Raw genomic sequence first — 27,418 nt, forward strand, 5'->3', positions numbered from 1 at the left:
CTGTTGATCTGGTAGAAATCCGTAGAGCTCCTAATTCCTATTTGGGCTGACAACACAGCACTTTTTCTACACAGAAATCCCAACCACTGTTGTCAGCCCCACCTGCTAGACTACAAAATTCCACCTACCTTTCTCTGTCCTTCTCCCCATGCACACATCGATTACTTTCCCAGCAAAACAACGCAGCTGCTTTGACTCCCAAGAGTCTGCTTACATGCTGTGTGTAGGAAATGAGCCCTTGGGAGATATAGTACTGAGGGTGGCAAAATAAAAAGCTAATTCTGGGACATACTCTAGAGTCCTGGTGCCCAGCCTGTGGCCCTTTTGCACTTTTTGTGGGGCAGGCGTTAGTCTGCTTTCCTATTGCTCTGTTATAGGTTTTTCTGTTTTTTTTAATAACAAGCTTTTGTAATGTGTCAACAGTCTCTTACTGTCTCCCATAGTATGTCTGCAGTCTCTGGTCATCTCCTGTACCATGTTTAGTCTCTGACCATCTCCTGTACCATGTCTGCAGTCTCTGACCATCTCCTGTACCATGTCTGCAGTTTCTGACGATCTCCTGTACCATGTCTGCAGTCTCTGACAATCTCCTGTACCATGTCTGCAGTCTCTGACCATCTCCTGTACCATGTCTGCAGTCTCTGACCGTCTCCTGTACCATGTCTTCAGACTCTGACCATCTCCTGTAAGATGATTGCAGTCTCTGACCGTCTCCTGTATGATGATTGCAGTCTCTGACCGTCTCCTGTATGATGATTGCAGTCTCTGACTGTCTCCTGTATGATGATTGCAGTCTCTGACTGTCTCCTGTATGATTATTGCAGTCTCTGACTGTCTCCTGTATGATGATTGCAGTCTCTGACCGTCTCCTGTATGATGATTGCAGTCTCTGACCGTCTCCTGTATCATGATTGCAGTCTCTGACCATCTCCTGTACCATGTCTGCAGTCTCTGACCGTCTCCTGTACCATGTCTTCAGACTCTGACCATCTCCTGTAAGATGATTGCAGTCTCTGACCGTCTCCTGTATGATGATTGCAGTCTCTGACCGTCTCCTGTATGATGATTGCAGTCTCTGACCGTCTCCTGTATGATGATTGCAGTCTCTGACTGTCTCCTGTATGATGATTGCAGTCTCTGACCGTCTCCTGTATGATGATTGCAGTCTCTGACCGTCTCCTGTATGATGATTGCAGTCTCTGACCGTCTCCTGTATGATAATTGCAGTCTCTGACCGTCTCCTGTATGATGATTGCAGTCTCTGACCATCTCCTGTATGATGATTGCAGTCTCTGACCGTCTCCTGTATGATGATTGCAGTCTCTGACCGTCTCCTGTATCATGATTGCAGTCTCTGACCGTCTCCTGTATCATGATTGCAGTCTCTGACCATCTCCTGTATCATGACTACAGTCTCTGACCAACTACTAGGCAGAAACCCGTTTTTGACAAAGCTCTGGCCATATTGGATGAGTTCAGTCCTATGGTTTGTTGAAAACATCATGATGTCAGGAAAGACGGAATAATATAGAATCACTTCTGCATCAGACTGAATGAACTCTGATATGATGTTCTTTTTTTTCTCCAGAGTACAAATTAGAGATCGAGAAATCAAGGTCAACATCTTTGATATGGCAGGACACCCCTTCTTCTATGAGGTAGGAATAGAAACGGTAATCTTGGTATAACCTGGAGGTTCTCAGATTTTCTGCCCCAAGTTTTGGGTTTATTCCAGTTACCCCCAAGCCTCACCAACTTCATGCTACCAGTGCTAGCTATATTTCCCAATACAGTAGTATAAACTAAAGGTGAAGTCCAGGTAGATATAAGACACAATTTCACATCTCTGTATTAATTCATACGGGCCTTTGCCCCGTTCCTTTGTCATAGGATTTAATTGACAGCAGCGGGAGACAATGACTCCCACTGTTATCAATCTTCCCTGTGAGGAGAGAGAGACCCAGGAGAGCTGCTGCTCTCATACACATCACTGGCTTGGGTTCAGGCTCAAGTATGTATAGGGCACTGGGGGGGATTCTGGACAGAGCAGGTTTTTTTATCTTAATACAGAGAATGCATTAACCACATCCCTGCCGCCCTATAGCAGATATACTTCTACAGGGCGGCAGGGGTACATAAAATCACATATATATATATATATATATATGTATGTGTGTGATTTTGTGTTTCCAGGTAGGGGGCGCACATGCCCTACCCGCGCCGCCATTCGCAGCCACGGCTCTCAATCACTGGGTCCCGGCTGGTGATTCCCCGCCAGTGCCCGGTGATTACCGAGGATCTCCGACGGGGAAAAGGGCTGCTTTGTTTACTAACAGTTGTCCTCCCAGTTGGCTCAGGCACACTGCACTGGATGGCTGTGCACAGCACAGCCATCCAGCGCAGTGTGATAATGGTGAAGCACACAGACACTGCCCCCTAGTAAAACACTCCCAGCACACAGTTAACCCTTTGATCGCCCCTCATGTTAACCCCTTCCTGCCCAGTGCCATTAGTACAGTGTCAGTGCTTTTTTTTTTTTAGCACTGATAACTGTATTGGTGTCACTGAGAATGTCAGTGACACCAAGTCAGTTCCCCCCAGTGTCAGAATGCCCACTGCAGTCCAGCTATAAGTCGCTGATCACCGCCATTACTAATAAAAAAAAAAATCCAGTATATATACAGCCATTTGTAAACGCTATATCACTCACGTAAACCAATTAATTTACAGGTATTGAGATTTTTTTTTTTAGCAAAAACATGTCACAGAATACATTTTGGCCTAAATTTATGACCAGATTTGATTTTTTAAATTTCTTTACAGGACATGTTTAATAGCAAAAAGTCCAAAAAATATATATATTTTTTTTATAGCGCAAAAAAAAAAAACCTACACAGGTGATCTAATACCACCAAACAAAAGCTTAATTCGTGGGAAAAAAAGGACATAAATTTCATTTGGGTGCTGCGTTGCATGACCGCGCAATTGTCAGTTAAAGTAACTCAGTGCCGTAACACAAAAAATGGCCTGGTCATGAAGAGGGGTAAATCCTCAGGAGAGCAAGTGGTTAAGCGAGAAAAAAAACAAACTTTAGAATGAGTTTAAGTAATCTTCGGGCCTAAAATTATTTTTTTAAGCATGTACATGTGCAAAAATGGCTCTGGCAGAGAAAGGGCTAAACTGAGGAAGCCAATTTAATGAGCAGCAAAGGGCCACATTCAACCAAACTTACTCTGTAATGGTGAAGAAAAACTACCACTAGATCTACCATAATCTGGATAAATGAGAACCTTCACAGATATTTGGGATGTCGTCGCTTATTCATTTATGTATTTATTACAGGTACTTAACCGCTTCCCATCTGCCCTATAGCAGAAGTACTGTTACAGGGCGGCACGGGTGTGCAAAATCATATATATATATATATATATATACGTGATTTCACATTTCCGGGAAGGGAGCGCGCGCCCTACCCGTGCCGCCACCCGCTGCTGTGAATCACCGGGTCCCGGCCAGTGATTGCTCGCCAGTGCCCGGTGATTGCCAAGCATCTCCGATGGGGATGGGGGGGAGAACAGTTTGCTCTCCTGTCAGCTCTTGCACTGCTTTTCATGGCAGTGTGCTTACAGTGAAACACAAAAACACAGCCCCACAGTAAAACAGCACACAGTTAACCTTTTGATTGCCCCACATGTTAACCCCTACCTGCCCAGTGCCATTAGTACAGTGTCAGTGCTTTTTATTAGCACTGATCACTGTATTGGTGTCACTGGGGATTTCATTGACACCAAGTCCATTCTCCCCAGTGTCGAAATGCCCGCCGCAGTCCCGCTATAAGTCGTTGATCGCCGCCATTACTAGAAAAAATAAATAAAAAAATCTCATTATACAGTATATACCGCCATTTGTAAACTATAAATTTCTCGTAAACCAATTAATTTACACTTATTGGGATTTTTTTTTTGGAAAGATGTCGCAGAATACATTTTGGCCTAAAGTTAAGATTAAATTTGATTTTTAACATTTTTTACTGGACATGTTTAATTGCAAAAAGTAAAAAATATAGGTTTTTTTCCTCAAAATTGTCGCTTTTTTTTTATAGCACAAAAAATAAAAACTGTACAGGTGATCAAATACCACCGAAAGAAAGCTTTATTCGTGGGAAAAAAAGAATATAAATTTAATTTGGGTGCAGCGTGTCATGACTGTGCAATTGTCAGTCAAGTAACACAGCGTTGAAATGGAAAAAATGGCCTGGTCAGGAAGGGGGGGGGGGGGAGGGGGGTTGATCCTCAAGGGCAAGTGGTTAAATGGCACTGTCAATTTATGCAGTACTTTACATAAATATTATACATACATGTCAGTCCCTAATCCTCAAGGAGCTTACGATCTAAGGTAACTCACATTCATACATACACATACTAGGGCTAATTAAGACAGGGAATCCCACACAGGCACAGGGAGGACATGCAAACTCTCAACTATGCTGTGGTTGGGATTTGATCCGATGTGTGGAAGTGGAAGTGCTAACCACTTAGCCACTGTGCTGCCTGTTGCTCAAAGCGATACTAAAGCTAAAATAATGTTTTTTTATTCCTCTGTCCTCCCCCTTCCCTGTGTGAAGGGGAGGGGAGGAGAGGGGAGAAGAGATTAGCCGTTGGCTCCTGCTGTTGTCAATCAAATGCAGTGAGGAGGAAGTGGGGGAGGGGCTACGTTCTTTGGTCTGTGTTTATGGAGCGTGGCTCCGTAGACACACAGCTTGGGAGCGAGCAGGCACTCTGTACCCCCATAGCAAATGACTTGTTACGGGGACACACGAAGAAGAGGAGGAGCCAAGATCTCCTCCAGGGAACCTGAGAAGAGGAGGACCGGGGACGCTTTGTGCAATACCTCTGCACAGAGCAGGTGAGAATAACGTTTGTTATTTTAATAAAAAAAAAAAAAATAAATCTGGCACTGTGGGAATCAGTGGGCCACACACACAATTACACCCAGAAACTAAAATGTGTGCTGTGCTTAGCGGAGTATGAAAATAATTAGGACACCGATGCGTTCGAGGCTACTTGCATATCTCCAGATCTTACATGTGTACGTGTATTAATGCACGCATGTATACAAGCAGAAAGCATTTAGAAGAAATGTATGCATGTAAATACTGTATGCACCTAAATGTGAGTACGGTATGCAGGATCTTTAGCTAGGTGTGCAGCAAGAACCTGCATTCTGTGCAGAAAATATGCTCATCACCGTGTGAATGAGCCTTTAAGTGACTTTACCTTGAGGGAAGTATCAGGGCTTCCTTTTCTGATCTCTTCCTAAAAAAATTCTGGCTAATGGCCGTGTTTGATTTAAAGGGTACCTCCACTTTTGTGGGGGGGAAAAATGAGCAAATTAAAAAAAAACAAAAGTAATATAGCATATACAATTGCAACACAAGTCATATTGTAATTGAATGTTATTAAAAAGGACCTTTCCCTTTCCATCTGCATCGCTGTAATTATCTGTAAAATACAATATGGCTACCTGGAGGAATTCTGTACACAGATGGTGTACAGAATGCCCCCCAGATATGTATTTTTCTGTTTGTGTGATTGGCTCACTGACTTTTCTATAAGCCAGCACTCATGTATAAATCAGATTTTTAGCATCCCCTGCAACAAAAATTTTATTTTTGGTGAGATATTCCCAAAGACAGAGCACATCTAAAGGGACCTTGCCACTTTCCTCATTAGAGCCCTGCAGGTGCAACAGCTGATTGATGATAAAACTGCTCCTATACAGATTCACTTTCCACGTAGACACAGACAAAAAAAAAACAGCTATTCCTTCAGAATAACAAAATGTAGGAATCTGCAATAAAGTTTGTTGAAATCCTTGCAATCTACAGAGATCACCCAGAGGGGATTGTTTTTTTTTTTTTTTTTTTTTTTTTCTCAACAAAGGTGGAGTTACTCTTTAAAGGCTAACTCCATCTTTTGCACCATGTTGCATGTTACACCCATCTTTATGGCATAGTATGTAACATGGTGAAATGCCTTCCCCACCCTCAGAGTCTTCAGGAGCTTGGCATTGGTTCTACAATCAGCATGTGAAAAAAAATAATACATTTTCATATTGCCCTGCAAAAATCTGTGCATTTATTATTTTTTTTTTCAGGGTGAACGTGGCCTTTAACCAATACACGCCCGGCCAATAGCCAAAAGGCGTCCGGCAAAATGTACTGCATTTCCGGGTTGGACGCCAAATGGCGTCCTCCCGCACATGCGCACTTTTCGCGCTTGCAGAGCCACGCAGCGGCGCGATCTGTCACCGGTCGTGTACCTCGGACACGGCCGATGACAGATCTGAGTATCGGCCCTGTTGCCGGTACCATGTGACCTGCTGTGACCAATCACAGCAGGTCACATGACAGTTGCAGTTGCTTCATTCATGCCATCCATTGTATACTACTGTCTAGCTGTGAATGGTCAAATCACAGTGGTCAAATCACAGCTAAGCACAAAAAAAAAACAAAAAAAAAACCCTGAATGAATCGATGTCATTTAGGTAAATGCTTGCTTATGGCAAAGTAATTCTTTGCTATAAGCAAATTGTATAAAAAAAAAAATACTGATCACTTCCCCAAAGTAGTACAATGTTACTATGGTAACATTGTACTACTTTGGACATAGTGAAATATGAAAAACAAAATCTTAAAAAAAGAAAAAAAATGTAATAAAAAATAATAAGAAAAAGAAAATATATATTTTTTTCATACTGTCACCAGTCAGTGTCCCTGATCACTGCCATGCCAGTTATATGATGACGCTGTACTGCACTGGTGACAGTATGTAAAAAAAAAAAAAATAGTGAAAATATGTTTTTGCATTTTTTCATTTTCCGAAAAATTATGACAAAAAAATACAACTTCAAAAAACTCGCCATGCCTCTTATGAAGTACGTCGGACTGTCTACTCTGCAAAAAGGGGTCATTTGGGGGATATCTGTACTATTCTGACATTCTTGGACCTCAAGAAATTAGATTGGCTGTCAGTACTTCAGGATTGATCAATATTCAGATCTATACCATAGTTTGTGAACTCTATAACTTTCCTACAGACTAAATAATAAATACTGATTTGGGTTATTTTCACCAAAGAAATGTAGCAGAATACATCTCGGAGTAAATTTATGAAGAACAATTATTTATCTGCAAACTTTTATAACAGAAACAAAGAAAAACGTGTTTTTTCCCCAAAATTTTCGGTCTTTTTTTTTGATAATTTAGCAAAAAAAATTAAATACCACCAAAAGAAAGCTCTAGTTGTGTGAAGAAAATGATAAAATTTTAGTTTGGGTACAATGTTGTATGACCGCGCAATTGTCATTCAAAGTGTGAGAGCGCTGAAACCTGAAAAATGGCCTGGGCAGGAAGGGGGAAAATTGCCCGGTATTCAAATGGTTAAGTACCTTTTTTTTTTTTTTTTTTTTTTTATTGCAGACCCAGAACAATCATGCTCCCCCACACCATCAACATGCTAATGAAATGGTTACATAAAACCTCATTCATTATATTCCTCCATTTAGTCCCAATGACTTGTCAATGCAATGCAGGCAGATCATCGCTGGTGGGAGGAGGCAGCAGGACGCTGTACTTAACTTTGATGGATATAAATCAGTCTTGAGGACTGAACATTCCTAGACAGGCTATATTTGCATGCAGGTAATGTCCACATGTGGTGCTGAGCCCTCATGATCGAATTAACTGAAGTCGAAAGAACGAAAGGGGTGGACATAGGGAAAGTCATGCTGTGGAGGAAAGAGCCAGATAAAGGTGGGCAGAAGCCAGAAAATGAGGAGGGCTGTATCTGGCTTGCTGCAACTTCTAATGCACATTGTGAGAAGCTCACAGTGTGCAGTGAAATCAGAGTGAGTAATTTTAGTCCAGGAGAGGAGCCAGTACATCTGTGCAAGACTACATGGAAGGCCGTAGGTCTGCTTCAAAAACCAACAATATCCTTCCTTTGATTTCTATGGTGAATTACAACTGGATAAATGTCACATCTGTTCAGATAGAATGCTGCAGGCTGTGAATGAGGTTGGAAGCTGTAGCAATGCCAAGGATCACTTCCATTGTTAAATATTAACAATCTATTTGTGGAACTTTGTTAACTGGACAATAAAGATAATTAGAGATGAGATATACCTTTGAATATTTAAAACTCATGTTTAATCTCTTTTCCTTTTTTTTTTTCATTCTATACTTTGTGATTTATATCTATATGTCTCATTAAATGTGATGATATATTCAGACATATATGTATTTTAGAACATGTGTGTGTGTATATATATATATATATATATATATATATATATATATATATATATATATTCTAAAACTTTATTATTCATTTTTCAGATATAGTTGATCTCTATTTATTTAGTGGGCTGCCTCGATCCAGCTCATGATTATCATTTTAGATTTGTCATATATATGTGTGTGTGTGTGTATATATATATATATATATATTGGGCAGCACAGTGGCTAAATGGTTAGCACTTTTGCCTGGCAGCACTAGGGTTGTTGGTTCGAATCACAGCCACGGCACCACCTGCCTGGAGTTTGCATGTTCTCCCTGTGCCTGCGTGGGTTTCCTCCAGGTACTGCGGTTTCCTCCCACACTCCAAAGACATGCTGGTAGGTTAATTGGATCCTGTCTAAAATTGGCCTAGTATGTGTATGTATGAATGTGAGTTATGGACCTTAGATTGTACGCCCCTTGAGGGTTTGGGACTGATGTGAATGTACAATATATATGTGTAAAGCGCTGCGTAAATTGATGGCGCTATATAAGTACCTGAAATAAATAATAAATATATATATGAAAAATATAAAATGATAATCATGAGCCGGATCGAGGCAGCCCACTAAATAAATAGAGATCAACTACATCTGAAAAATAAATAATGCAGCTGACTCCGATGAAGAAAAAAGTTGCACAAAAACAATTCATACTGTGGGAAGTGACATATAAATGTATTAATAAAAATAGTAAAAGTAAGATATACTCACAAAAGATTATGTAAATAGAGGGATGGGTAAGAAAGTCGGCATGCAGGGGTGGAGTTTTCTGTGGTCAACACACTTCCAATCCCCGGAGCTGATGTAGTTTGCTGTATGCGATCTATTGGACATTAGCTGAGGTTTCTTGCATTGCCTGTGGCCAGGGCAGGATAGAAACAGCTGGAGAGGGTTAGGAATTCACACAGGCATACGTAACCAATTCAATACCGGGCAATTTTACACCTTCCTGCCCAGGCCAGTTTTCAGGTTTCAGCGCTCTCACACTTTGAATGACAATTACGCAGTCATACAGCATTGTACACAAAATTAAAATTTTATAATTTTCTTCACACAACTAGAGCTTTCTTTTGGTGGTATTTAATCATTGCTGGGGTTTTTATTTTTTGCTAAATTAACAAAAAAGACTGAAAATTTTGAAAAAAAAAACACGTTTTTCTTTGTTTCTGTTACAAAAGTTTGCAAATAAATAATTGTTCTTCATAAATTTAGGCCGAGATGTATTCTGCTACATGTCTTTGGTGAAAATAACCCAAATTAGGATGTATTTTTTAGTTTGTAGGAAAGTTATAGAGTTCACAGACTATGGTATAGATCTGAATATTGATCAATCCTGAAGTACCAAGAATGTCAGAACAGTACAGATATCCCCCAAATGACCACTTTTTGCAAAGTAGAAAGTCCGACGTACTTCATAGGAGGAATGGCGAGTTTTTTGAAGTTGTATTTTTTTTGTCATAATTTTGCGGAAAATGAAAAAATCAAAAAAAGTATTTTCACTATTTTTTTTTTTACATAATATCACCAGTGCAGTACAGCGTCATCATATAACTGGCATGGCAGTGATCAGGGACACTGACTGGTGACAGTGTGAAAAAAAAAATATATATTTATTTTTTATATTTTTTAATAAATGGTTTTTATTTTTTTTTCATATTTCACTATGTCCAAAGTAGTACAATGTTACCATAGTAACATTGTACTACTTTGGGGAAATGATCAGTAATTTTTTTTTTTTTTTTTACACAGTGTGCTTATAGCAAAGAATTACTTTGCTATAAGCAAGCATTTACCTGAATGACATCGATTCATTCAGGGTTTTTTTTTTTGTTTTTTTTTTGTTTAGCTGTGATTTGACCACAGCTAATCACATGACATGTGCATGTGATTAGCTGTGACCATTCACAGCTAGACAGTAGTATACAATGGATGGCATGAATGAAGCCATCCATTGTATACAACTGTCATGTGACCTGCTGTGATTGGTCACAGCAGGTCACATGGTACCGGCAACGGGGTCCGGTACTCAGATCTGTCATCGGCCGTGTCCGAGGTACACGGCCGGTGACAGATCGCGGCTCTGCAAGCGCGAGAACTGCGCATGTGCGGGAGGACGCCATATGGCGGCCTCCCGGAAAGCTAATACATGTTTACGGACGCCATTCGGCCATAGGCCGGGCGTCAAATGGTTAACCGTACATCCATTCGAGGGCCGTGTTTTGTGCATGGGTCATGCCTTTCATGTCCATTGTGAACAGTGGCTACACGTACACAGCTGCCGGCCCAAATTTGAAAGTCACATGGGTGCATTTTCCCGAATGCAGAGAGTGAGTTTGTGTAGACGCACCCACATGTATGTCATACACAGACACTGCTCCTAATAGATATGAACTGGACTGGCTGCACACAGATGCATGGAAACACCTGAGCATCCCTGTATGGGCGAGTGCGGCCCCTGCACAGATGTATGCTTAAAGGAAATGCAGATAAGGTGAGGACAGGAGGAGCGGGGGGCTGATAAAAAGTAATCTAAAGTTTTATTATTATTGTGTGTTTTTTTTTTTTTATGTGGCAATATCCTTTTAAGTATTCCCATTGGAATGAGGCTTTAGGGGTGAACACAAAAATTCCTTGTGTATGTCTTCAGCATCCATACAGACATGATGAATTATCACCGAATTGTTTGTATTATGATTATCTCCTATGATCATCAGCTCCATCTAGTGGCATGAGTTACGTGAATTAAAAAAAGAAAACGCATTATGAACACAAGAGGGAGCTGATCAATGAAGATAATCACAGTACAGATAATACAGTGATAATTCATTGCTTCTGTGCAAATGCTTAAGATATGTGCTTGACAAATATTTTATAAATAGACCCCTTTGTATGCATGGCGACTTTGTTACTCATCGCGCTATTTACATCGCCTTTTGTGAAATGAAACTTTATTAAACCATGGATTGGTTCAGCAATATCAACAATATTGTTGCTGGGCTACAGTCATGGAGATGTTCAATAATTCAATGGATGGACTTTTCTTTTATTAACAAACGTATGTATTCTGCAGCTGATTGTCTTTTAGAGGAGGTTTTAGGTATTCTCATTCTTCTCTCTCTGGGAACGGTCTCCAGGTACGGAATGAATTCTATAAGGACACACAGGGGGTGATTCTGGTTTATGACGTTGGCCTGAAAGAGTCCTTCGATAGCCTGGATGCCTGGCTAGCAGAGATGAAGCAAGAGCTGGGCCCTCAGGGGAACATTGAGAATGTCGTCTTTGCTGTCTGTGCAAACAAGGTGAGCGAGGAATATGGACTGTCGTAATGTCATAGCTACATGGTAGTGGTGCACCAAAATGAAAATTCTGGTGCCAAAACCGATACCAAAAATTCAGAATGCACGTGGCCGAAAACCGAAATGTCTGAGTATGTGGGGGTGGGGAGGCTCAAATGGTTTTTTTTGTATTTTTTATTTTTTTTAACTTTAATGCGTTATTTTATTTATGTTTTTAACTTATTATTTTACTGCTATCACATAGGGGACCAATAGTTCCCTATGTGATAACATATGAGTAACAGGTCCTCTTTGTAGGTGGGAGAGGGCCAGTGTTTGCAAGGAGAGGTCAGGAGAAGAGCAGTGTATACAGTGAGGGAGCAGTGTATACACTCAGCTCCCTCACTGGCTGCTCCTATATGTCACTGCTAGTTTTTAAATGTAATTACCTTTTTTTCCCCTTCACTATATTTCCAAGAAGGGGCTGTCATTCTCCCCACCGCTAAAGGAAACTAAAGGGCGGGGTCACTGGGTAATATCTTTGGGTGATCCTGTCCCTTTATTTCCTTTAGCGGCGGGGAGAATGACAGCCCCTTCTTGGAGTTATAGGAAGGAAATAAAAAGCTGGTAATTAAATTTAAAAACCAGCATTGTTTTTAAATGCAATTACTGGCTTTTTTTTTTCCTTGACTGCAGCTCCGAGAAGGAGCTGTCATTCTCCCTGCCACATTTGCAGTACACACAGCCCCCTGTAATGGTATCTATATCGGCTAAAATTGTCCTATCGGCAAAATGCCAATATGGCTATTTTCAGCCAATATGGTGCAGCCGTGGAAATTTCGGTGCATCCCTACTACGTGGGCTGTACTTTATGGCCAAAGGTGTATGGCCACCTGACTATCAGGTGGTAGTTGGAGATTCCCCCCTCACTTTCCACCACTGTGTTTGTGTGTGGAGGAGGCCATCTTGGTAGAGGCAGGGCTTTGCTTCCTCATGTCAGAGCTAATTTTCTAATGACTGGTGGGGTAATAACAAAGCAGCAGGAGAGGTGGAGGAGAAATAGATCCACCCTCTTCCTGCACCGTGTCTCTGTGTGGAAGAATCCATCTTGGTAGAGGCAGGACTTTGCTTCCTCGTGTCAGATGTGCCCTTCTATGGACTGATGGGGTAATGATGAAGGAAACTGCAGAAGAGGTGGAGGAAGTACAGATCCATAGAATGGATGAAGTAGAAGCAGGAAGATCCTTTCACTGCAGGTCTTCAGGTTCTTCTTCCTGTCCAGCAAGGAGAACAGTGATCATCACAGTAGTGACATCACCAAGTCACTTAGATGTCATCCTACAGCCCCAGCGGTGTAATTTTTAGGGGATACAGTATGTTCTGTGAAAGATAAACAATTGGACTTTTGGGTCAGTAATAGCGATATGACGGGTGCTATTTTTGGGGCTTTTTCCAACCGGCCTCCGTGCATTTCAGGTTGTTTCCAAGGTCTGGAGTTTGGAAGGGTAGGGTATATGTTCGCTATAGGGCCCTTTTTTTGTTGTGACAGCTGTTCGGAAAAGCAGCAGGGAAGGAACAGTGTTTAATGTTACAGTACGTAATTGTGTTTGTAGACCATGGCCTAGTTGTAGGTATTGGAAAATATACGTTGAGAGAATTCCTCCTGTTGTGCTTGGTAGGTTTTCAGGGTATATCGCTAGTAAATCTGATGGAGGAAATAAAGATTTTCTTTATTCCAGTTATCAAAACCTCTCGGCTTTAAAATGGTTATAAACCCTTACCTATACCCAGTGAAGTGAATGACCCCAGGTGATATGAAACAAATCCTCCTTCACAAGTTGTACCTGTTTATCTATAGCTTTTTCCTCCTACATCCATTCAAAGTGCAGAATTTACACATGATCTCTCAGCAATGAAAAGCAGGTGGTGGGGATTTGAAGTTACATCAGTGAGGAGAGCTCTGAGAGTTGATTGGCTCTGAGAGATGATTGGATGGAAGGGACACACTCCCTTCACACAGGAACAGAGCTCAGACTGTCAATCTGCTGGAGGTCCCTCCCCTGTCACCATTCTTCTCTTTAAAGTGGTTGTAATCCCTTACATATACCAGTGAAATGACTGCCCTCAGGTAATACACAGAGATTAAACAAATCCTACATACGTTGTACCTGTTTATCTGCAGTTTTCTCTCTACATCTGTTAAAACTCCAGAATATATAAAGCTTGTCTGAGCGTTATTATTATTATACAGTATTTATATAGCGCTAAAAGATTTGCTCAGCGCTGCACATTATAGTGGGGGACAGAACATGAGACAATACAATAACAAAACAAAACACGAGGGATTCAAGGGCCCTGCTCTTTCGAGCTTACAATCTAGGAGGGAGGGGATAGTGGTACAGGAGGAAGTGGCTGTGGGGGATGGAGTGGTAGGAGGAGTGGTAGGAGGAGTGGAGGAGATCGGCTGTTAGGTGAGGGCAGGGTAGGCTTCCCTGAAGAGATGGGTTTCAGGGTGCGCCTAAAGGTGAGGAGGGTAGGTGACAGTCTGATGGATTGGGTAGTGAGTTCCAGAGGTTGGGGGAAGTCCTGAAGAAGTCCTGCAGTCAGGCGTGGGAGGTGGAGACCAGGGAGCTAGAGAGTAGGAGGTCTTGTGAGGAGCGAAGAGTACAGGTTGGGTGGTATTTGGATATCAGGTCGGTGAAGTAGTTTGGGGCAGCGTTATGAATGGCTTTGTATGTCTGTGTTAGTAGTTTGAATTGAATGCGTTGGGCGATCGGGAGCCAGTGGAGGGAATGACAGAGGGGGGTGGCGGATACGGAGCGGTTAGTAAGGTGGATGAGTCTGGCCGCTGAGTTCAGGATAGACTGAAGCGGGATAGTCTGCGATGAGGTAGGCCGGTGAGGAGGGAGTTGCAGTAGTCCAGACGTGAGATAATAAGGGAGTGAACGAGTTGTTTGGTAGTGTCGGGGGTTAGGAACGAACGTATTTTGGAGATGTTGCGGAGGTGGAGCCTGCATGAGTTTGCCAACGATTGGACATGGGGTTGGAAGGACAGGTTTGAGTCTAGGGTGACACCTAGGACTTTGGCTTGTGGGGTGGGACTGATGGTGGCGTTGTTGGTCGTGATGGAGAGGGTGGAGGGGGGGCACGGGCTGGGGGGAAAATCAGGAGCTCGGTTTTGGAAAGGTTCAATTTGAGGAAATGGAGCGACATCCAGTCTGATATGCCGTTCAGTAGGTGGGTGATACGGGCGGAGACTGAAGGGGTGAGGTGAGGGGTGGAGAGGTAGATTTGTGTGTCATCGGCGTAGAGGTTGTAGTTGAAGCCGTGGGAGTGTATCAATTTGCCAAGGGAGGAGGTGTAGATGGAGAAGAGAAGGGGCCCGAGGACAGAGCCTTGGGGGACCCCAACAGAGAGAGGGAGGTGGTAGCGTTATAGGTAACGCTGAAGGAGCGTTGGGATAGGTAGGAGGAGACCCAGGAGAGAGCGGAGTCTCTGATGCTGAGGGAGTGTAGTTTATTAAGGAGGAGGGGGTGGTCGACTGTGTTGAAGGCCGCCTAGAGTTCGAGGAGTAAGAGGACTGAGTAGTGGCCATTAGCTTTGGCGGTTAGTAGATCGTTGGTGATTTTGAGTAGGGCGGTTTCGGTGGAGTGTAGGGGACGGAAGCCGGACTGTAGTGGATCGAGGAGGTTGTTGTCAGTGAGGTGGGCGCTTAGGCGATTGTAGACTAAGCGCTCAAGGAGCTTGGAAATAAATGGCAGCAGGGAGATGGGTCTAAGGTTGTTCAGGTCGGTGGGGTCCAGGAAGGGTTTTTTGAGTATGGGGGTGATGTGCGCGTGCTTTAGGGGGGAGGGGAATGCGCCAGTAGAGAGGGAGAGATTGAAGATGTGGGTGAGGGATCGTAGGATGGAGGAGGAGGGTGACCGGAGGAGTTGTGAGGGGACAGGGTCAAGGGGGCAAGTGGTGAGGCGGGCTTCTGAGAAGACCTTAGTGACCTCCTCAGTGGTAGCAAGGCTGAAGGAGCGGAGTGTTGGGGAGGTTATAGTGTGCGGGACGTTAGGTGTGGTGGGGGGTAGGGCGGTTGCGAGGTCAGAGGAGGGGAGAGTTGATGGGGTTATAGTGGGAGGGAGGCTAAGCGGGGAGGTAGGTTGAGCATTGGCAATGTCCTTACGGATTGTGTCGATCTTATTTTGGAGGTGATTGGCAATCTCGTGGGTGGCGAGTGAGGTGAGAGTTAAGAAAAAAAGGTGTCAGAGAGCTGAATTTACACACTGCATAGCTGGGTAAGCTGATTGGAAGGAAGGGACACATTCTCTTCACACAGGAACAGAGCTGAGGCTGTCAATCTGCTGGAAGTCACTCCCCGTCACCATTTTTTCTCTTGGTGTCAGGAAAACTTGTCAGAAGGGATTGATGATGGCAGAGGAACGAAGCAGCCAACAGAAATGACACTCAGTGCTCCGAATAAAAACAAGTACACACTATAGAGGGATATGCTTTGTTCATATCTCATTTCTGAGGTTTACAACCACTTTAAGAGCTCTGGGAGATGTAAGTTATTCCAGACTGGTGCAAATTGTGTATGGCCTGTAGGTTTGGTAATAGTTTTTGTTGCTGTCCATATTCTATGTAAAAGAGGATATTGTAAGCCCTTCTGGAAGTATCCTGCCTTCACAAGGAATATAAGGGCTTCCTGTTGGAGGGAAGTCACCACCGTCCTTTGGATTGGCTGCTCAATGTCTGAGTTTTCCCACCCTGCTGTGTGTTGTAGCAGAGAAGCTAAAACAGCAAAGTTTGGCTTTAGGAACAGCGAGGTCTCCTGCATCTTTTGGGAGCTTAATCATTCGCCTACAGGGCACTTGTACCCCCTTCCTGCCCAGGCCAATTTTCAGCTTTCAGCGCTGTCACACTTTTAATGACAATTGTGCACTCATGCAACACTGTACACATATGAAATTTTTATCATTTTTTTGAGACAGAGCTTTATTTTCGTGGTATTTAATCCCCTCTGGGTTTTTTATTTTTTGCTAAACAAACCAAAAACCACTGAAATTTAAAAAAACAAACAAACGTTTTTTCTTAATTTTTGTTAGAAAATTTAGTAAATAAGTGATTTTTCCTTCATTGATGTGCGCTAATAATGCTGCAGTGATGGACACTGATAGGTGGCACTGGTAGGTGACACTGATGGGTATTGACAGGCATCACTGATGGACAATGAAAGGCAGCACTCATATATATGGCACTGATAGGCGGCACTGATAGGCGGCACTGATAGGCGGCATTGATGCTCACTGATAGGCGTCACTGACTGGCACTGGTTGGCAGCACTGATAGGTAGCACTGACTGGCATTGATAGGTGGCACTGACTGGCACTGATAGTTAACACTAAAAGGCAGCTCAGATGGGCACTGATATGTGGCATTGATGTGCACTGGTAGGCACTGATATGTGGCATTGATGAGGCACTGATGGACACTGGCAGGTGGCATTGATGAGCACTGACAGCTGGCACTGATGGACACTGACAGGTGGCACTGCTGGGGCTACACAGATCATCAGGGAAAACTGATCATCAGTGCCCTGATGATCAGTGCACATGTCCTCTCTGAGTAAAGCCGATTACCGGCTCTCCTCTCCTCTCCTCTCCTCTGTCGGCGTGATAGCTCGTGAAAAGAGAAATGCTGATAACCGGCATTTCCCTATTTACATGTGATCAGCTGTGATTGGACACAGCTGATCACATGACCAAGCCGACCTCTTCGGCTCTTTCCGTTGAACAGTGATCCGCTGTGTCCGAGGAATACAGTGCATCACCGATCGCCGCGCTGCGCAGTTAGAATGGGAGGACGTCATATGACGCCCTCCCAGAACGAGAGAACCGCCTTGCGCCCATCTTTTCCTTATATGGTGGGCGGGAGGCGGTTAAGGGGTTCAAGTTTGATCCTAGCCTGGTTGCATTTCCAAATTTAAAGTGTAAGTTCAGGCACAACCTAGGTGAGGCTAAACCTACTCCCACCCCCATTTTAAGTCTATTCCATCTAACCCTGTAAAGAAAAGATCTGTTTTCTTACCTATTCTAAAGCCGCTCCAGTCCTGTCCCAGGGTCAGCTGTCAGTGCGGCTTCTGTGTAGAGGAGGGGCAGTTGACAACGGATGCCCCATAGTAAGTCTGTGGGTGATGTCATCTCCCAGGCATTTCCAGCCATTGTCAGTGATCTCTCCTCTACACTGAAGCCACCGCTGGACCAGACCGGAGCAGCTTCAAAATAAGTAAGTATACAGATCTTTTCTTTACAGGGTAGTTACAAAAGACTTAGACTTAGGGGGGTGGGAATAGGTTTAGCCTTAGTTAAGTTATGTCTGAACTTCCACTTTAAGTTCCTAAACAGCCAAGACATTTCATCTAAAGATTTTTTGAGGGATCCACAAAGGGGCATTGTGTTAGGTGTATAATAATTGCAGCATCCAGATCATTTTAACTAAGTTTGCCCTTCATGTGGTAGACAGCGATAGTTCAAAAACAGGATTTTAATGTCATTTTTAAACCAGACAAATTATAGAATAAAATATACACTGGTCAGCCATAATATTATGACCACCCACCTAATATTGAGTAGGTCCGCCTTTTGCTGCCAGAACATCCCTGACCTGTTGAGGCATGTGGTATCTGATACCAAGCTGTCAGTAGCAGATTCTTTAAGTCCTGTAAGTTGGGAGGTGGGGCCTCCATGGATTGGACTTGTTTTTCCAGCACATCCCACAGATGCTCAATTGAATTGAGATCTGGAGAATTTGGAGACCAAGTCAACACCTCAACTGATTGTTGTGTTCCTTAAACCATTCTTGAACTAATTTTTACAGCATGGCAGGGCGCATTATCTGGTTGAAAAAGGCCACTTCTTTCCGGGAATACTATTTCCATGAAGGGGTGTACTTGGTCACAAACAATGTTTAGGTAGGTGGTACATGCCAGATAACATCCACGTGAATGGTAGGACCCAAGATTTCCCAGCAAAACATTGCCCAAAGCATGACTTCCTCCACAGGCTTGCCTTTTTCCCATATTGAATCCTGGTGCCATCTCTTTCCCAGGTAAGTGACGCACACAAATCAGCCATCCACACGATGTTAAAGAAAGCATGATTTATCAGACCGGGTCACCTTCCATTGTTCTGTGGTCCAGTTATAATGCTCACCTGCCCATTGTAGGTGCTTTTAACTGTGGAAACGCGTCAATGTGGGCACCCTGACCTGCCTGCGGCTACACAGCCCCATACACAACAAACTGCAATGACCATTTTTTTTGCTTTCAATACATTAACTTCGGGGACAACATGTTTGCTTGCTGCCTAATATTTCCCACACACTCAATGCCATTGTAACGAGATAATGAATGTTATTCACTTTACCTGTCAGTGGTCCTAATGTTATGGCTGATCGGTGTATATAATATATACATTTTAATTACAGTGAAACAACTTTTTATTAAACAAAAACAATAAAAATGCATTTTTTCTTTTTTGTTTATAGATTTTAGAAGATATGAAGTAAAATAATTTTTGCAAAACAATGTCAAATTAAAGTTGTTTTTTTTTCTCACTCAAAAAATAATGTATGTATTACTTTGTCATCCTAATGGCAAAGTTATCGCTAAATTCACAGGCCCAGAGTGGAATGTAAAAATTGCTCTGGTCCATAAAGGGTGTACAGGTAGGATAGCTGACGTGGCACGTAGCTAGAAAGCATATGCAATCTATAAAGAACAATCTGAATGGCTGTAAGTTGGATACGAGGAAATTTGATGTCTACATTAGATACCTTGCTCTTATTGTATGTAATTTGTCTGCTTCTTTCAGATTGACTGCGCAAAGCACCGCTGCGTGGACGAGAGTGAGGGTCGGCTTTGGGCGGAGAGCCGCGGCTTCCTGTACTTTGAGACCTCAGCACAGAGCGGAGAGGGGATTAATGAGATGTTCCAGGTACTGTCTACCTTTGGAACGGAATCTTCACATTGAAGTGGGTTCTCCAGCTTTGCTTTTTCATGAGTGGGTCTGAGCCCCAGAGCTGTGTGCTGGTGACATCGGGTTATATACCTCCTCCGCACAGCTGCTTACCAGTGACATTGCTGGTCTGCCATTCTAAATTATGACAGCAAAGCTCCCCAGAGGATCTGCTGTCCTTGCGTAGTGGCTGCTGCCTGTGTCATGGGTAGCGAGGAGAATGAAGCCCCTTACTAAAGCATATGGGGCTTAAAGGTTTGGCAGGGACTGGCCAAGATTCAATCCATCTATGGGTAGACTGATTGTACCCAATTCGATCCATCGAATGACTTGGATACGAACAGCATGTTGGATTTTTAGCATGCAGTTATTGTCAGCAGCTATAGCCACTAGTGGTAATAGTTGTGCTAAGCTGGGAGGGATTCCCTCATCAACACAGACTGTGGTTGTAGGAAAGAAAATCACGTAATCTACGGTCTGCCTGAAGCTATCCATACACAGATTTCTCTTGTTTAGCCTGAAGGCTGAACAAAAGAAATCTAACAAGACTCCTCCATTCATTCTGTTTAGAAATTCCTCTACTGGCTCCGGCTTTCTGACAGCCATCTCCCACAGCCATCTCCCGCAGTCATCAGACTACTTGGACAGTGGCTGCATCGGATTGGAGAAACTGGAAAATGTACTATTTGTCTCCTTCCACAAAAGTTGACTGAACCATCAAAGTTTGTAGAGCCAAATGGTGTCAAATCGATTGAAATTTGGGCCATTTTGCAGCCTTAAAACTTGGATCGAAATTCAGCAGAGACCGGACGAATTTCAATCCATGTGTGGCTATTGTGGTTGAACAGAAGTTGATCTACTAATTGACTTCTGTTCAGCCACAATGTCAGTATATTTACACTCAGTCAGTGCAACAGGCTGCAGTGCTGATCTGTGTATTCTGATGGAGGGGAAGACTCCCTGCTATCAGAATACAAAGACAGCAGGGAGGACTCCCCCATCCACTTCAGGTTGCTGGTTGAACGAAAAAAAACTGACCCATATTTGGCCATCTTAAGCTGTATGTAGACTCAGCCTACTTGTGAGAAGACTGGGAACATGCACACTGTGGTGGCAGCGCTGCAGAAGCTGAATGAGTCTGCATGATTGTTGCCAGAGCTAGGAAGTTATAGTAGGTGCCAGGATTAACAGATAATTTATCAAATAATACATTTTATTAAAAAATATAGGACAGATACTTTAAAAAACAATATTAGTGATGTTTTACTAGTTTGTTTCTTTTGTAGGTTTACAGACTTTTTTGTTTTGTTTAGTTTTATATTTACACTTGACAGCAAATGAGTACAGAGTATCCTCAGTCATCACATTAAAGAGTATCTTAGGGCATTACAACCACTTTGATAACATTGTAAACTGTCTACAGATGTGTCTTTTCATGGACACATCTTTTTTTTCACAAAATATAAATATGGGAGTTGTTTTACTGGGTACTGTATCTGTCCACTCCTGAGATTTTACAGCTCTGCCACATAGCACAGCTGGAGACCCGATTTTTCTCTGCTAGAGTTAGGTAACAAGTACCAGTCTTGTCCCTCCCTCAGCCTGTAATTGGCCAATGACCAAACAGCATCAGCATTGATGAGGTTACTCCTCTGGCTTCTCTGCTCCCTCTTTCTAGTTTGTTCACATTTCATACAGCACCCCTGATTGACGCATCTCACCTCATCTTCAGCAGTCTGCACCTCTCTCCCTTCCCTGCACAATAATGCAGTAAGTCAGTACCGATCCTCCTGACCTTTTTTCCTGTTCACTTCTCATTCTCCTATCTGCTTTCCCCCCATAAATCTGCACTACACAGTCCCTGAACCTCAGGTTCTGGTCATTCCACACACCCATTTGTCTGACACCCGTTCCATCCCAGGTTACTGTTCTACTAACTGTTGTGTCCCTATAATGCATCCTTAGCACTTTCTCTGTACTCCTTCAGTCTGCTCTTCATGAACACATACACTTACTACCCAGCCCCCCACCTGTTCACTCTTTTTTTTATCCCTAAGGCCCCTTTCTCATGGGACAGACTCTGCCAGCAGTCTGCTTGTTCAGGGGGGAATCTGTGCGCTGATCCCCACTGAGCAGGTGGATGGCTGGTCAGTGTCCGCTCTGCTTATGCAGTCCAGACACAGACACTGCCCGCTTTCCTCTAGGGGTGATCGGATGTAACTGGACTGCCTGTCTGTTTACACCCGACTGCCATCCGATCCGATATACGGAAGGGGAACGGATACCCATCCGTCTGTTTTTAACGGATCGGATTGGATGTAGGTGCATGTAAACAGACACATGCCTGTTTACACCCTCTGCTCCATAGAGGAGAATGGACGGTCCACCTAAAAAACAAGCGGATCTAATCGGTCCACTCGTGTGAAAGGGGCCTAATAGTGGACTCACCAGTGCACTGCGGTTAGGCTGCAGTGTGATTGTATGTGCGGTTTACACGCAGTTTACGGTATGCTCCTAATTAATTATTTTACAACATGCGTTTTTATGCAAGCTTTTCTGCATATTTGATGTGCTTTCAGAAAAAGCACTACCTAATAGAATTCAGTGGGAGCGCATCTAGAGCCACTTGTAAAGCACACATACAGTCAAACTACGGCCAAATCACAGCACACTGATATGAGCCCACTATAAGGCTAGGTTCACACCTTTGCATGTCAGGAATGTGCTCAAAATTGTGGCTTTCCTGACACAGAGAAACACACTGTCCTTTAGTAGACACGCAGCAGTGTTAATAGTTGTTAATGACACCTAACACATACACTAACATGTGCATTTTCACACGCACCAAACCATGTGGTTCCACATAGTGTGTCTCAAATTTAAGATCTCAGGGGTCTGATTAGAGCCCTGATATTTCACCAAAGACCCCCAACAGGGCTGTTAAAATGTAAATAAAATTCTAAAAAATGTTTAAATAAATGTAAAAAAAATAAAAAAAAAATAATTAAGGGATTGTTAACACATACCTTAGTCTCTGAAGAGCAATTCAGATTGCTCTTCAGAGATGATTTGACTGGCAGTAAGGAGGCATTGTATTGCCTCTGCACTGTCTGCTTTATCCCCTTAACCCTGCCCTAGCATGCCGCAGCCATGTTCATTGCACACAGTTGTGGGGTGCTTGCAGAGCAGCACCATTCACCAGTTCGGAAGAGAGTATAATTCATGCTGCATGCTACTGGGATCAGTGGGAAGAGCCCAGGACCTGGAGGGAAGGCCCCAGGACCAGAGGAAAGGGAAGGGGGGGGTCGGGGACGCCTTCATGGTTTCTTGCACTGGGACCCTGAAGGTTCTAATTAAGCCTCCGTCTGAACAAATACATTTAATGATCTATTAATGAATACCTGTTTAAATCTACCTATCAATGTTTAGCTTTAATATTTAAAGTGATTGTAAACCTTACATTTTCTTTTTTTTAAATAATAAACATATTATACTCACCTGCAAAGTAGTTTTGCACAGAGCTGCCCCAATCCTCCACTTCTGGGGTCACCCACCTGAGTTTGTGGTTCCTTCTCTTTAGCAAATGCTCCTATATAAAGCTGCTTCTTATGGAGGCATTGTATGGGCTCGATCCTGAGCCATGCTGCCTGCATCTATAGACACAGCACGCCTTGGCCCTGCCCCCAGATTCCCATCACAGAATTTGAATGACAGCAGTAGGAGCCATTATCAATCTGCCCTTTGAGAAGGGAGAGAGCTGCTGTTCTTCAGCATAGTGCTGGATTGAGATTAGGTTCAGGTAAATATTTGGGGGGCTGGGGGGCATCTTGGTCATAGAGGGTCTTTTACCTTATTGCAGCGAATGCATTAAGGTAACAAAAAACCTTAGGGCTTTAGGAACAACTTTAAAGCTGAATTCCTGGTATGGCATTTTATATATAGTTCCATTGTACAATCTTGTACCAATCTAACTATGTTTATTCTATACCTTTGGGATCCCTCTAGAAGCTAGAAATTGGTGTAGTAGGCACCGCTACTCCAATGATCTCCACTGTCATCCAGATCCCATGTCAAGCAGCTGTCCTGCTGGATTGTGAACACAGGAGGTTGACTGCTGGGTACATGCGCCATTCAGAAAACATTTTGCATTTTCACTATGTATGCAAAGCCTTCTCTGATTGAACGAGGTGGAGAGTGTGATGTCACAGACCCTCATCTCCACCTTGTCTAATCAGAGAAGGCTTTGCATCCACTGAGAAAATGCAAAGTGTTCTTTGAATGGTGCCTGTGCTGAGGGTGCAACCTCCTGTGTGTTCAGCATGTGACAGGACAATTGTTTGACTGGGAATCTGGAAGCTAAAGGAGATCATTGGAGTAGTGGTGTCTTCTTCAGTGATTTTCAGCTTCCAGGGGCATCGGCCAGGTATGGTACACTGCTCAAATAACATAAAGGAATACTTTGAAAACAAACCAGATCTCAATGGGGAAAAATCTCCTGCTGGATATCTATATTGATATGGATGGGGTAATGTGTTAGGAACATAAGGATGCCCCATCGTTTGATGGAAATGAAAATGATCGACCTACAGAGGACTGAATTCAAAGACACCACAAAAATCAAAGTGAAAAAATGATGCAGCAGGCGAGTCCATTTTGCTGAAATTTCATTACAGCAACTCAGAATGGTCCTCAGTGGTTTGTATGGCCCCCACGTGCTTGTATGCATGCCTGACAACATTGGGGGAGGCTCCTAATGAGACCACGGATGGTGTCCTGGGGGATTTCCTCCCAGATCTGGACCAGGACATCACTGAGCTCCTGGACAGTCTGAGGTGCAACCTGGCGGAGTTGGATGGGCAGAAACATGATATCCCAGAGGTGTTCTATTGGATTTAGGTCAAGCGAGGGCCATTCAATTATATCAATTCCTTCATCCTCTGGGAACTGCCAGCATACTCTCGCCACATGAGGCCGGGCATTGTCGTGCACCAGGAGGAACCCAGGACCCACTGCACCTGCGTAGGGTCTGACATTGGGTCCAAGGAATTGACCCTGATACCTAATGGCAGTCAGGGTTCCATTGTCTAGCCTGTAGAGGTCTGTGCATCCCTCAATGGATATGCCTCCCCAGACCATCACTGACCCACCACCAAAACGGTCATGCTGAACCATGTTACAGGCAGCAGAACGTTCTCCACGGCTTCCCCAGACCGTTTCATGTCTGTCACATGTACGCAGGGGGAACCTGCTCTCATCTGTGAAAAGCACAGGGTGCCAGTGGTGGACCTTCCAATTCTGGTGTTCAATGGCATATGCCAATGGAGCTCTATGGTGCCGGGCAGTGAGCACAGGGCCCACTAGAGGAAGTCGGGCCCTCAGGCCACCCTCATGAAGTCTTTGTATTGTTTGGTCAGAGACATTCACACCAGTGGCCTGCTGGAGGTCATTTTGTAGGGCTCTGGCAGTGCTCATCCTCCTCCTGCTGCTGTAGAAAAGATAACAGAAGCTGATATAAAGAAAGATTCAGGTACTTGCTTGTTGTAAAAATATGTGATTTTATTCAAAGGAATGAAAGAAAACACAATCCCAGTGTTTAGTGCAGTATAGGAACACTTTAACTACTTGCCTTCCAGAGGATGTACCCCCCTTCCTGACCAGGCCATTTTGTGTGATACGGCACTGTGTTACTTTAACTGACAACTGTCATGCAACGCTGCACCCAAATTAAATTTATGTTCTTTTTTCCCCATAAATAGAGCTTTCTTTCGGTGGTATTTGATCATCTCTTTGTTTTTTAATTTTTTGTGCTATAAACAAGAAAAGACCGACAATTTTGAAAAAAATATATATTTTCGACTTTTTGCTATAAAACCTCTCCAGTAAAAAAAAATTTAAAAATCAAATTTCGTCATAAATTTAGGCCAAAATATATTCTGTGACATGTCTTTGCTAAAAAAAAAATCCCAATACGTGTAAATTAATTGGTTTACGTGAAAGTTATAGCATCTACAAATGGTGGTATATATACTTAGATTTTCTTTTATACTAGTAATGGCGGCGATCAGTGACTTGTAGCAAAACCGCGGCGGGCATTCTGACACTGGGGGAGAACTGACTAACTTTCACTGACATGCCCAGTGACACCAATACAGTGATCAGTGCTAATAAAAAGCACTGACACTGTACTAGTGGCACTGGGCAGGAAGGGGTTAACATCTGGGGCGATCAAAGGGTTAACTGTGTGCTTTTTTTTTTGGTTTTTTTTTTTTTTTTTTTTTTTTTACTATTTTGTCTGTGTGTGCTTTACTGTGTAAGCACTCGGCTTTGTATTGCTCTGCTATTTCTCTGCTATGCAAAGCATTACAACGCAGCATGCTGGTGCTGAGAGGGGAGGGATCTGTATTGTTTACATACAGACCTCTCCCCTGTCAGTATTCCTCGGCGATCGCCGGGTGCTGGCGGAGAATCTCCATCCGGGATCCGGTGATCAACAGATGTAGCCTCCGGTGACTACATATATGTGATTTTGTGCATCCCTGCCACTCTGTAGCAGTAGTTCTGCTAGAGGGCGGTCGGGAAGCAGTTAAACTTTTTCTCTGCTGCCAGCACTATGTCAGCGGCAGCACCAGTATACTGGTTTCTGGCTATGTAGTAGAAGTGATTACAGCCGCTTCCCACATCTCTCCTCTCCACTGTGAGGTGTGATCCTGTAGGTGCTCAGCTCTGAGTGCTTCTAGGTTCAGTTGTCAAACCCAGGCACCATGACTGAAGAAGAAGCTAATCAAGAGCAGTCTTAACTCAGTCAGCTTTAGGCCTTGTTCACACCTGTGCGTGTTGCGATTGATGTCGTTTTTTTGCCAATAGGAAGGTATTGAGTTTTGCCCTCAGTCGCATCAAAGTAATTTTTTAATTTTTTTTATGCAACTTTATACTCGCTGGCACTCAAAGTAGTGCAGGAAACTTTTCAGATTTGCAGCGACTTTGAAATTGTTCCTGCACTACTTTGAATCTCACACTCAATAGGTTTCTATTGCCCAAAAATGCAGTATACATCAAAAACTGAACACTTTCATTTTTGGTGCAGTTCCATTGAAGTCTATCAAAAAACACTATCAAAAACGCCATCTGCTGCAGGAAAAAAAAGTCCCTGACCCTTTCCAAAAATGCTGCGGCTGAAAACACACAGACTTGAACGTGTCCCATAGGTGTGAATCAGGCCTTACAGAGTGCAGAGGTAACATTAGGGTGTCTCGTCGAACAATGATGTCTTCCTAAAGAGAACCTGTCACCTGCACTATTCGATCACATAAGGGTCTTATCAGCCCCCCACCCTCGTATAAACGCATGCGCTCTGGATGCACGTGTACAAAAACAATGATTGTGCCACAGATTAGGTATCACTGTGCACGCCAGACTGCTGAGAGCAATAAATCGCTGTAAAGGGGGAGAGGGAACAATGGAAAGGGGACAGGGAACCAAGGAAAGGGGAAGAGGAAGATTCACAAATGAGGGAAGCAGGGAGGGTAGAATAGTCTTCCCGTCTCCCAGGAAAGACTAGTAACGGGAACAAGAACCAACGTACAACATAGCTGTTCCTCATTCACCTGATCATAGCCGGATATATGCGGAACAGTTTGTCTAGAACCCTTTACCATTGTGATAAAAATTAAAAACAGGACTCCTGAGTTGTGAAGGCTTTTAGGTACCACAGTTTTTTTTTTAATTTTGCCCAATTTTAAGTCTTGACATGTTTGGTTTCTATTTATTTGAGACAATCTTGTCTTTTTATATTTAACCTT

At 43.3% G+C, this 27,418-nt stretch overlaps 1 protein-coding gene across 2 annotated transcripts in view; it reads left to right on the forward strand.

Annotated features, from left to right (window-relative positions):
- Positions 1 to 27,418, forward strand: part of DNAJC27 (DnaJ heat shock protein family (Hsp40) member C27) — a 65,486-nt gene that overhangs the window by 24,442 nt on the left and 13,626 nt on the right. For both annotated transcript variants that reach the window (XM_089688161.1, XM_089688162.1), the window contains 3 exons: positions 1,589 to 1,658; positions 11,476 to 11,640; positions 19,476 to 19,598. In XM_089688161.1, coding sequence (XP_089544287.1) covers positions 1,589 to 1,658; positions 11,476 to 11,640; positions 19,476 to 19,598 — 358 coding nt within the window. The remainder of the gene's footprint in view (positions 1 to 1,588; positions 1,659 to 11,475; positions 11,641 to 19,475; positions 19,599 to 27,418) is intronic.

This window comes from Staurois parvus, unplaced genomic scaffold (assembly GCF_062004578.1).
Source record: "Staurois parvus isolate SC_StPar_1 unplaced genomic scaffold, SC_StPar_1.0 ptg000448l, whole genome shotgun sequence".
NCBI classification, from domain to species: domain Eukaryota; kingdom Metazoa; phylum Chordata; class Amphibia; order Anura; family Ranidae; genus Staurois; species Staurois parvus.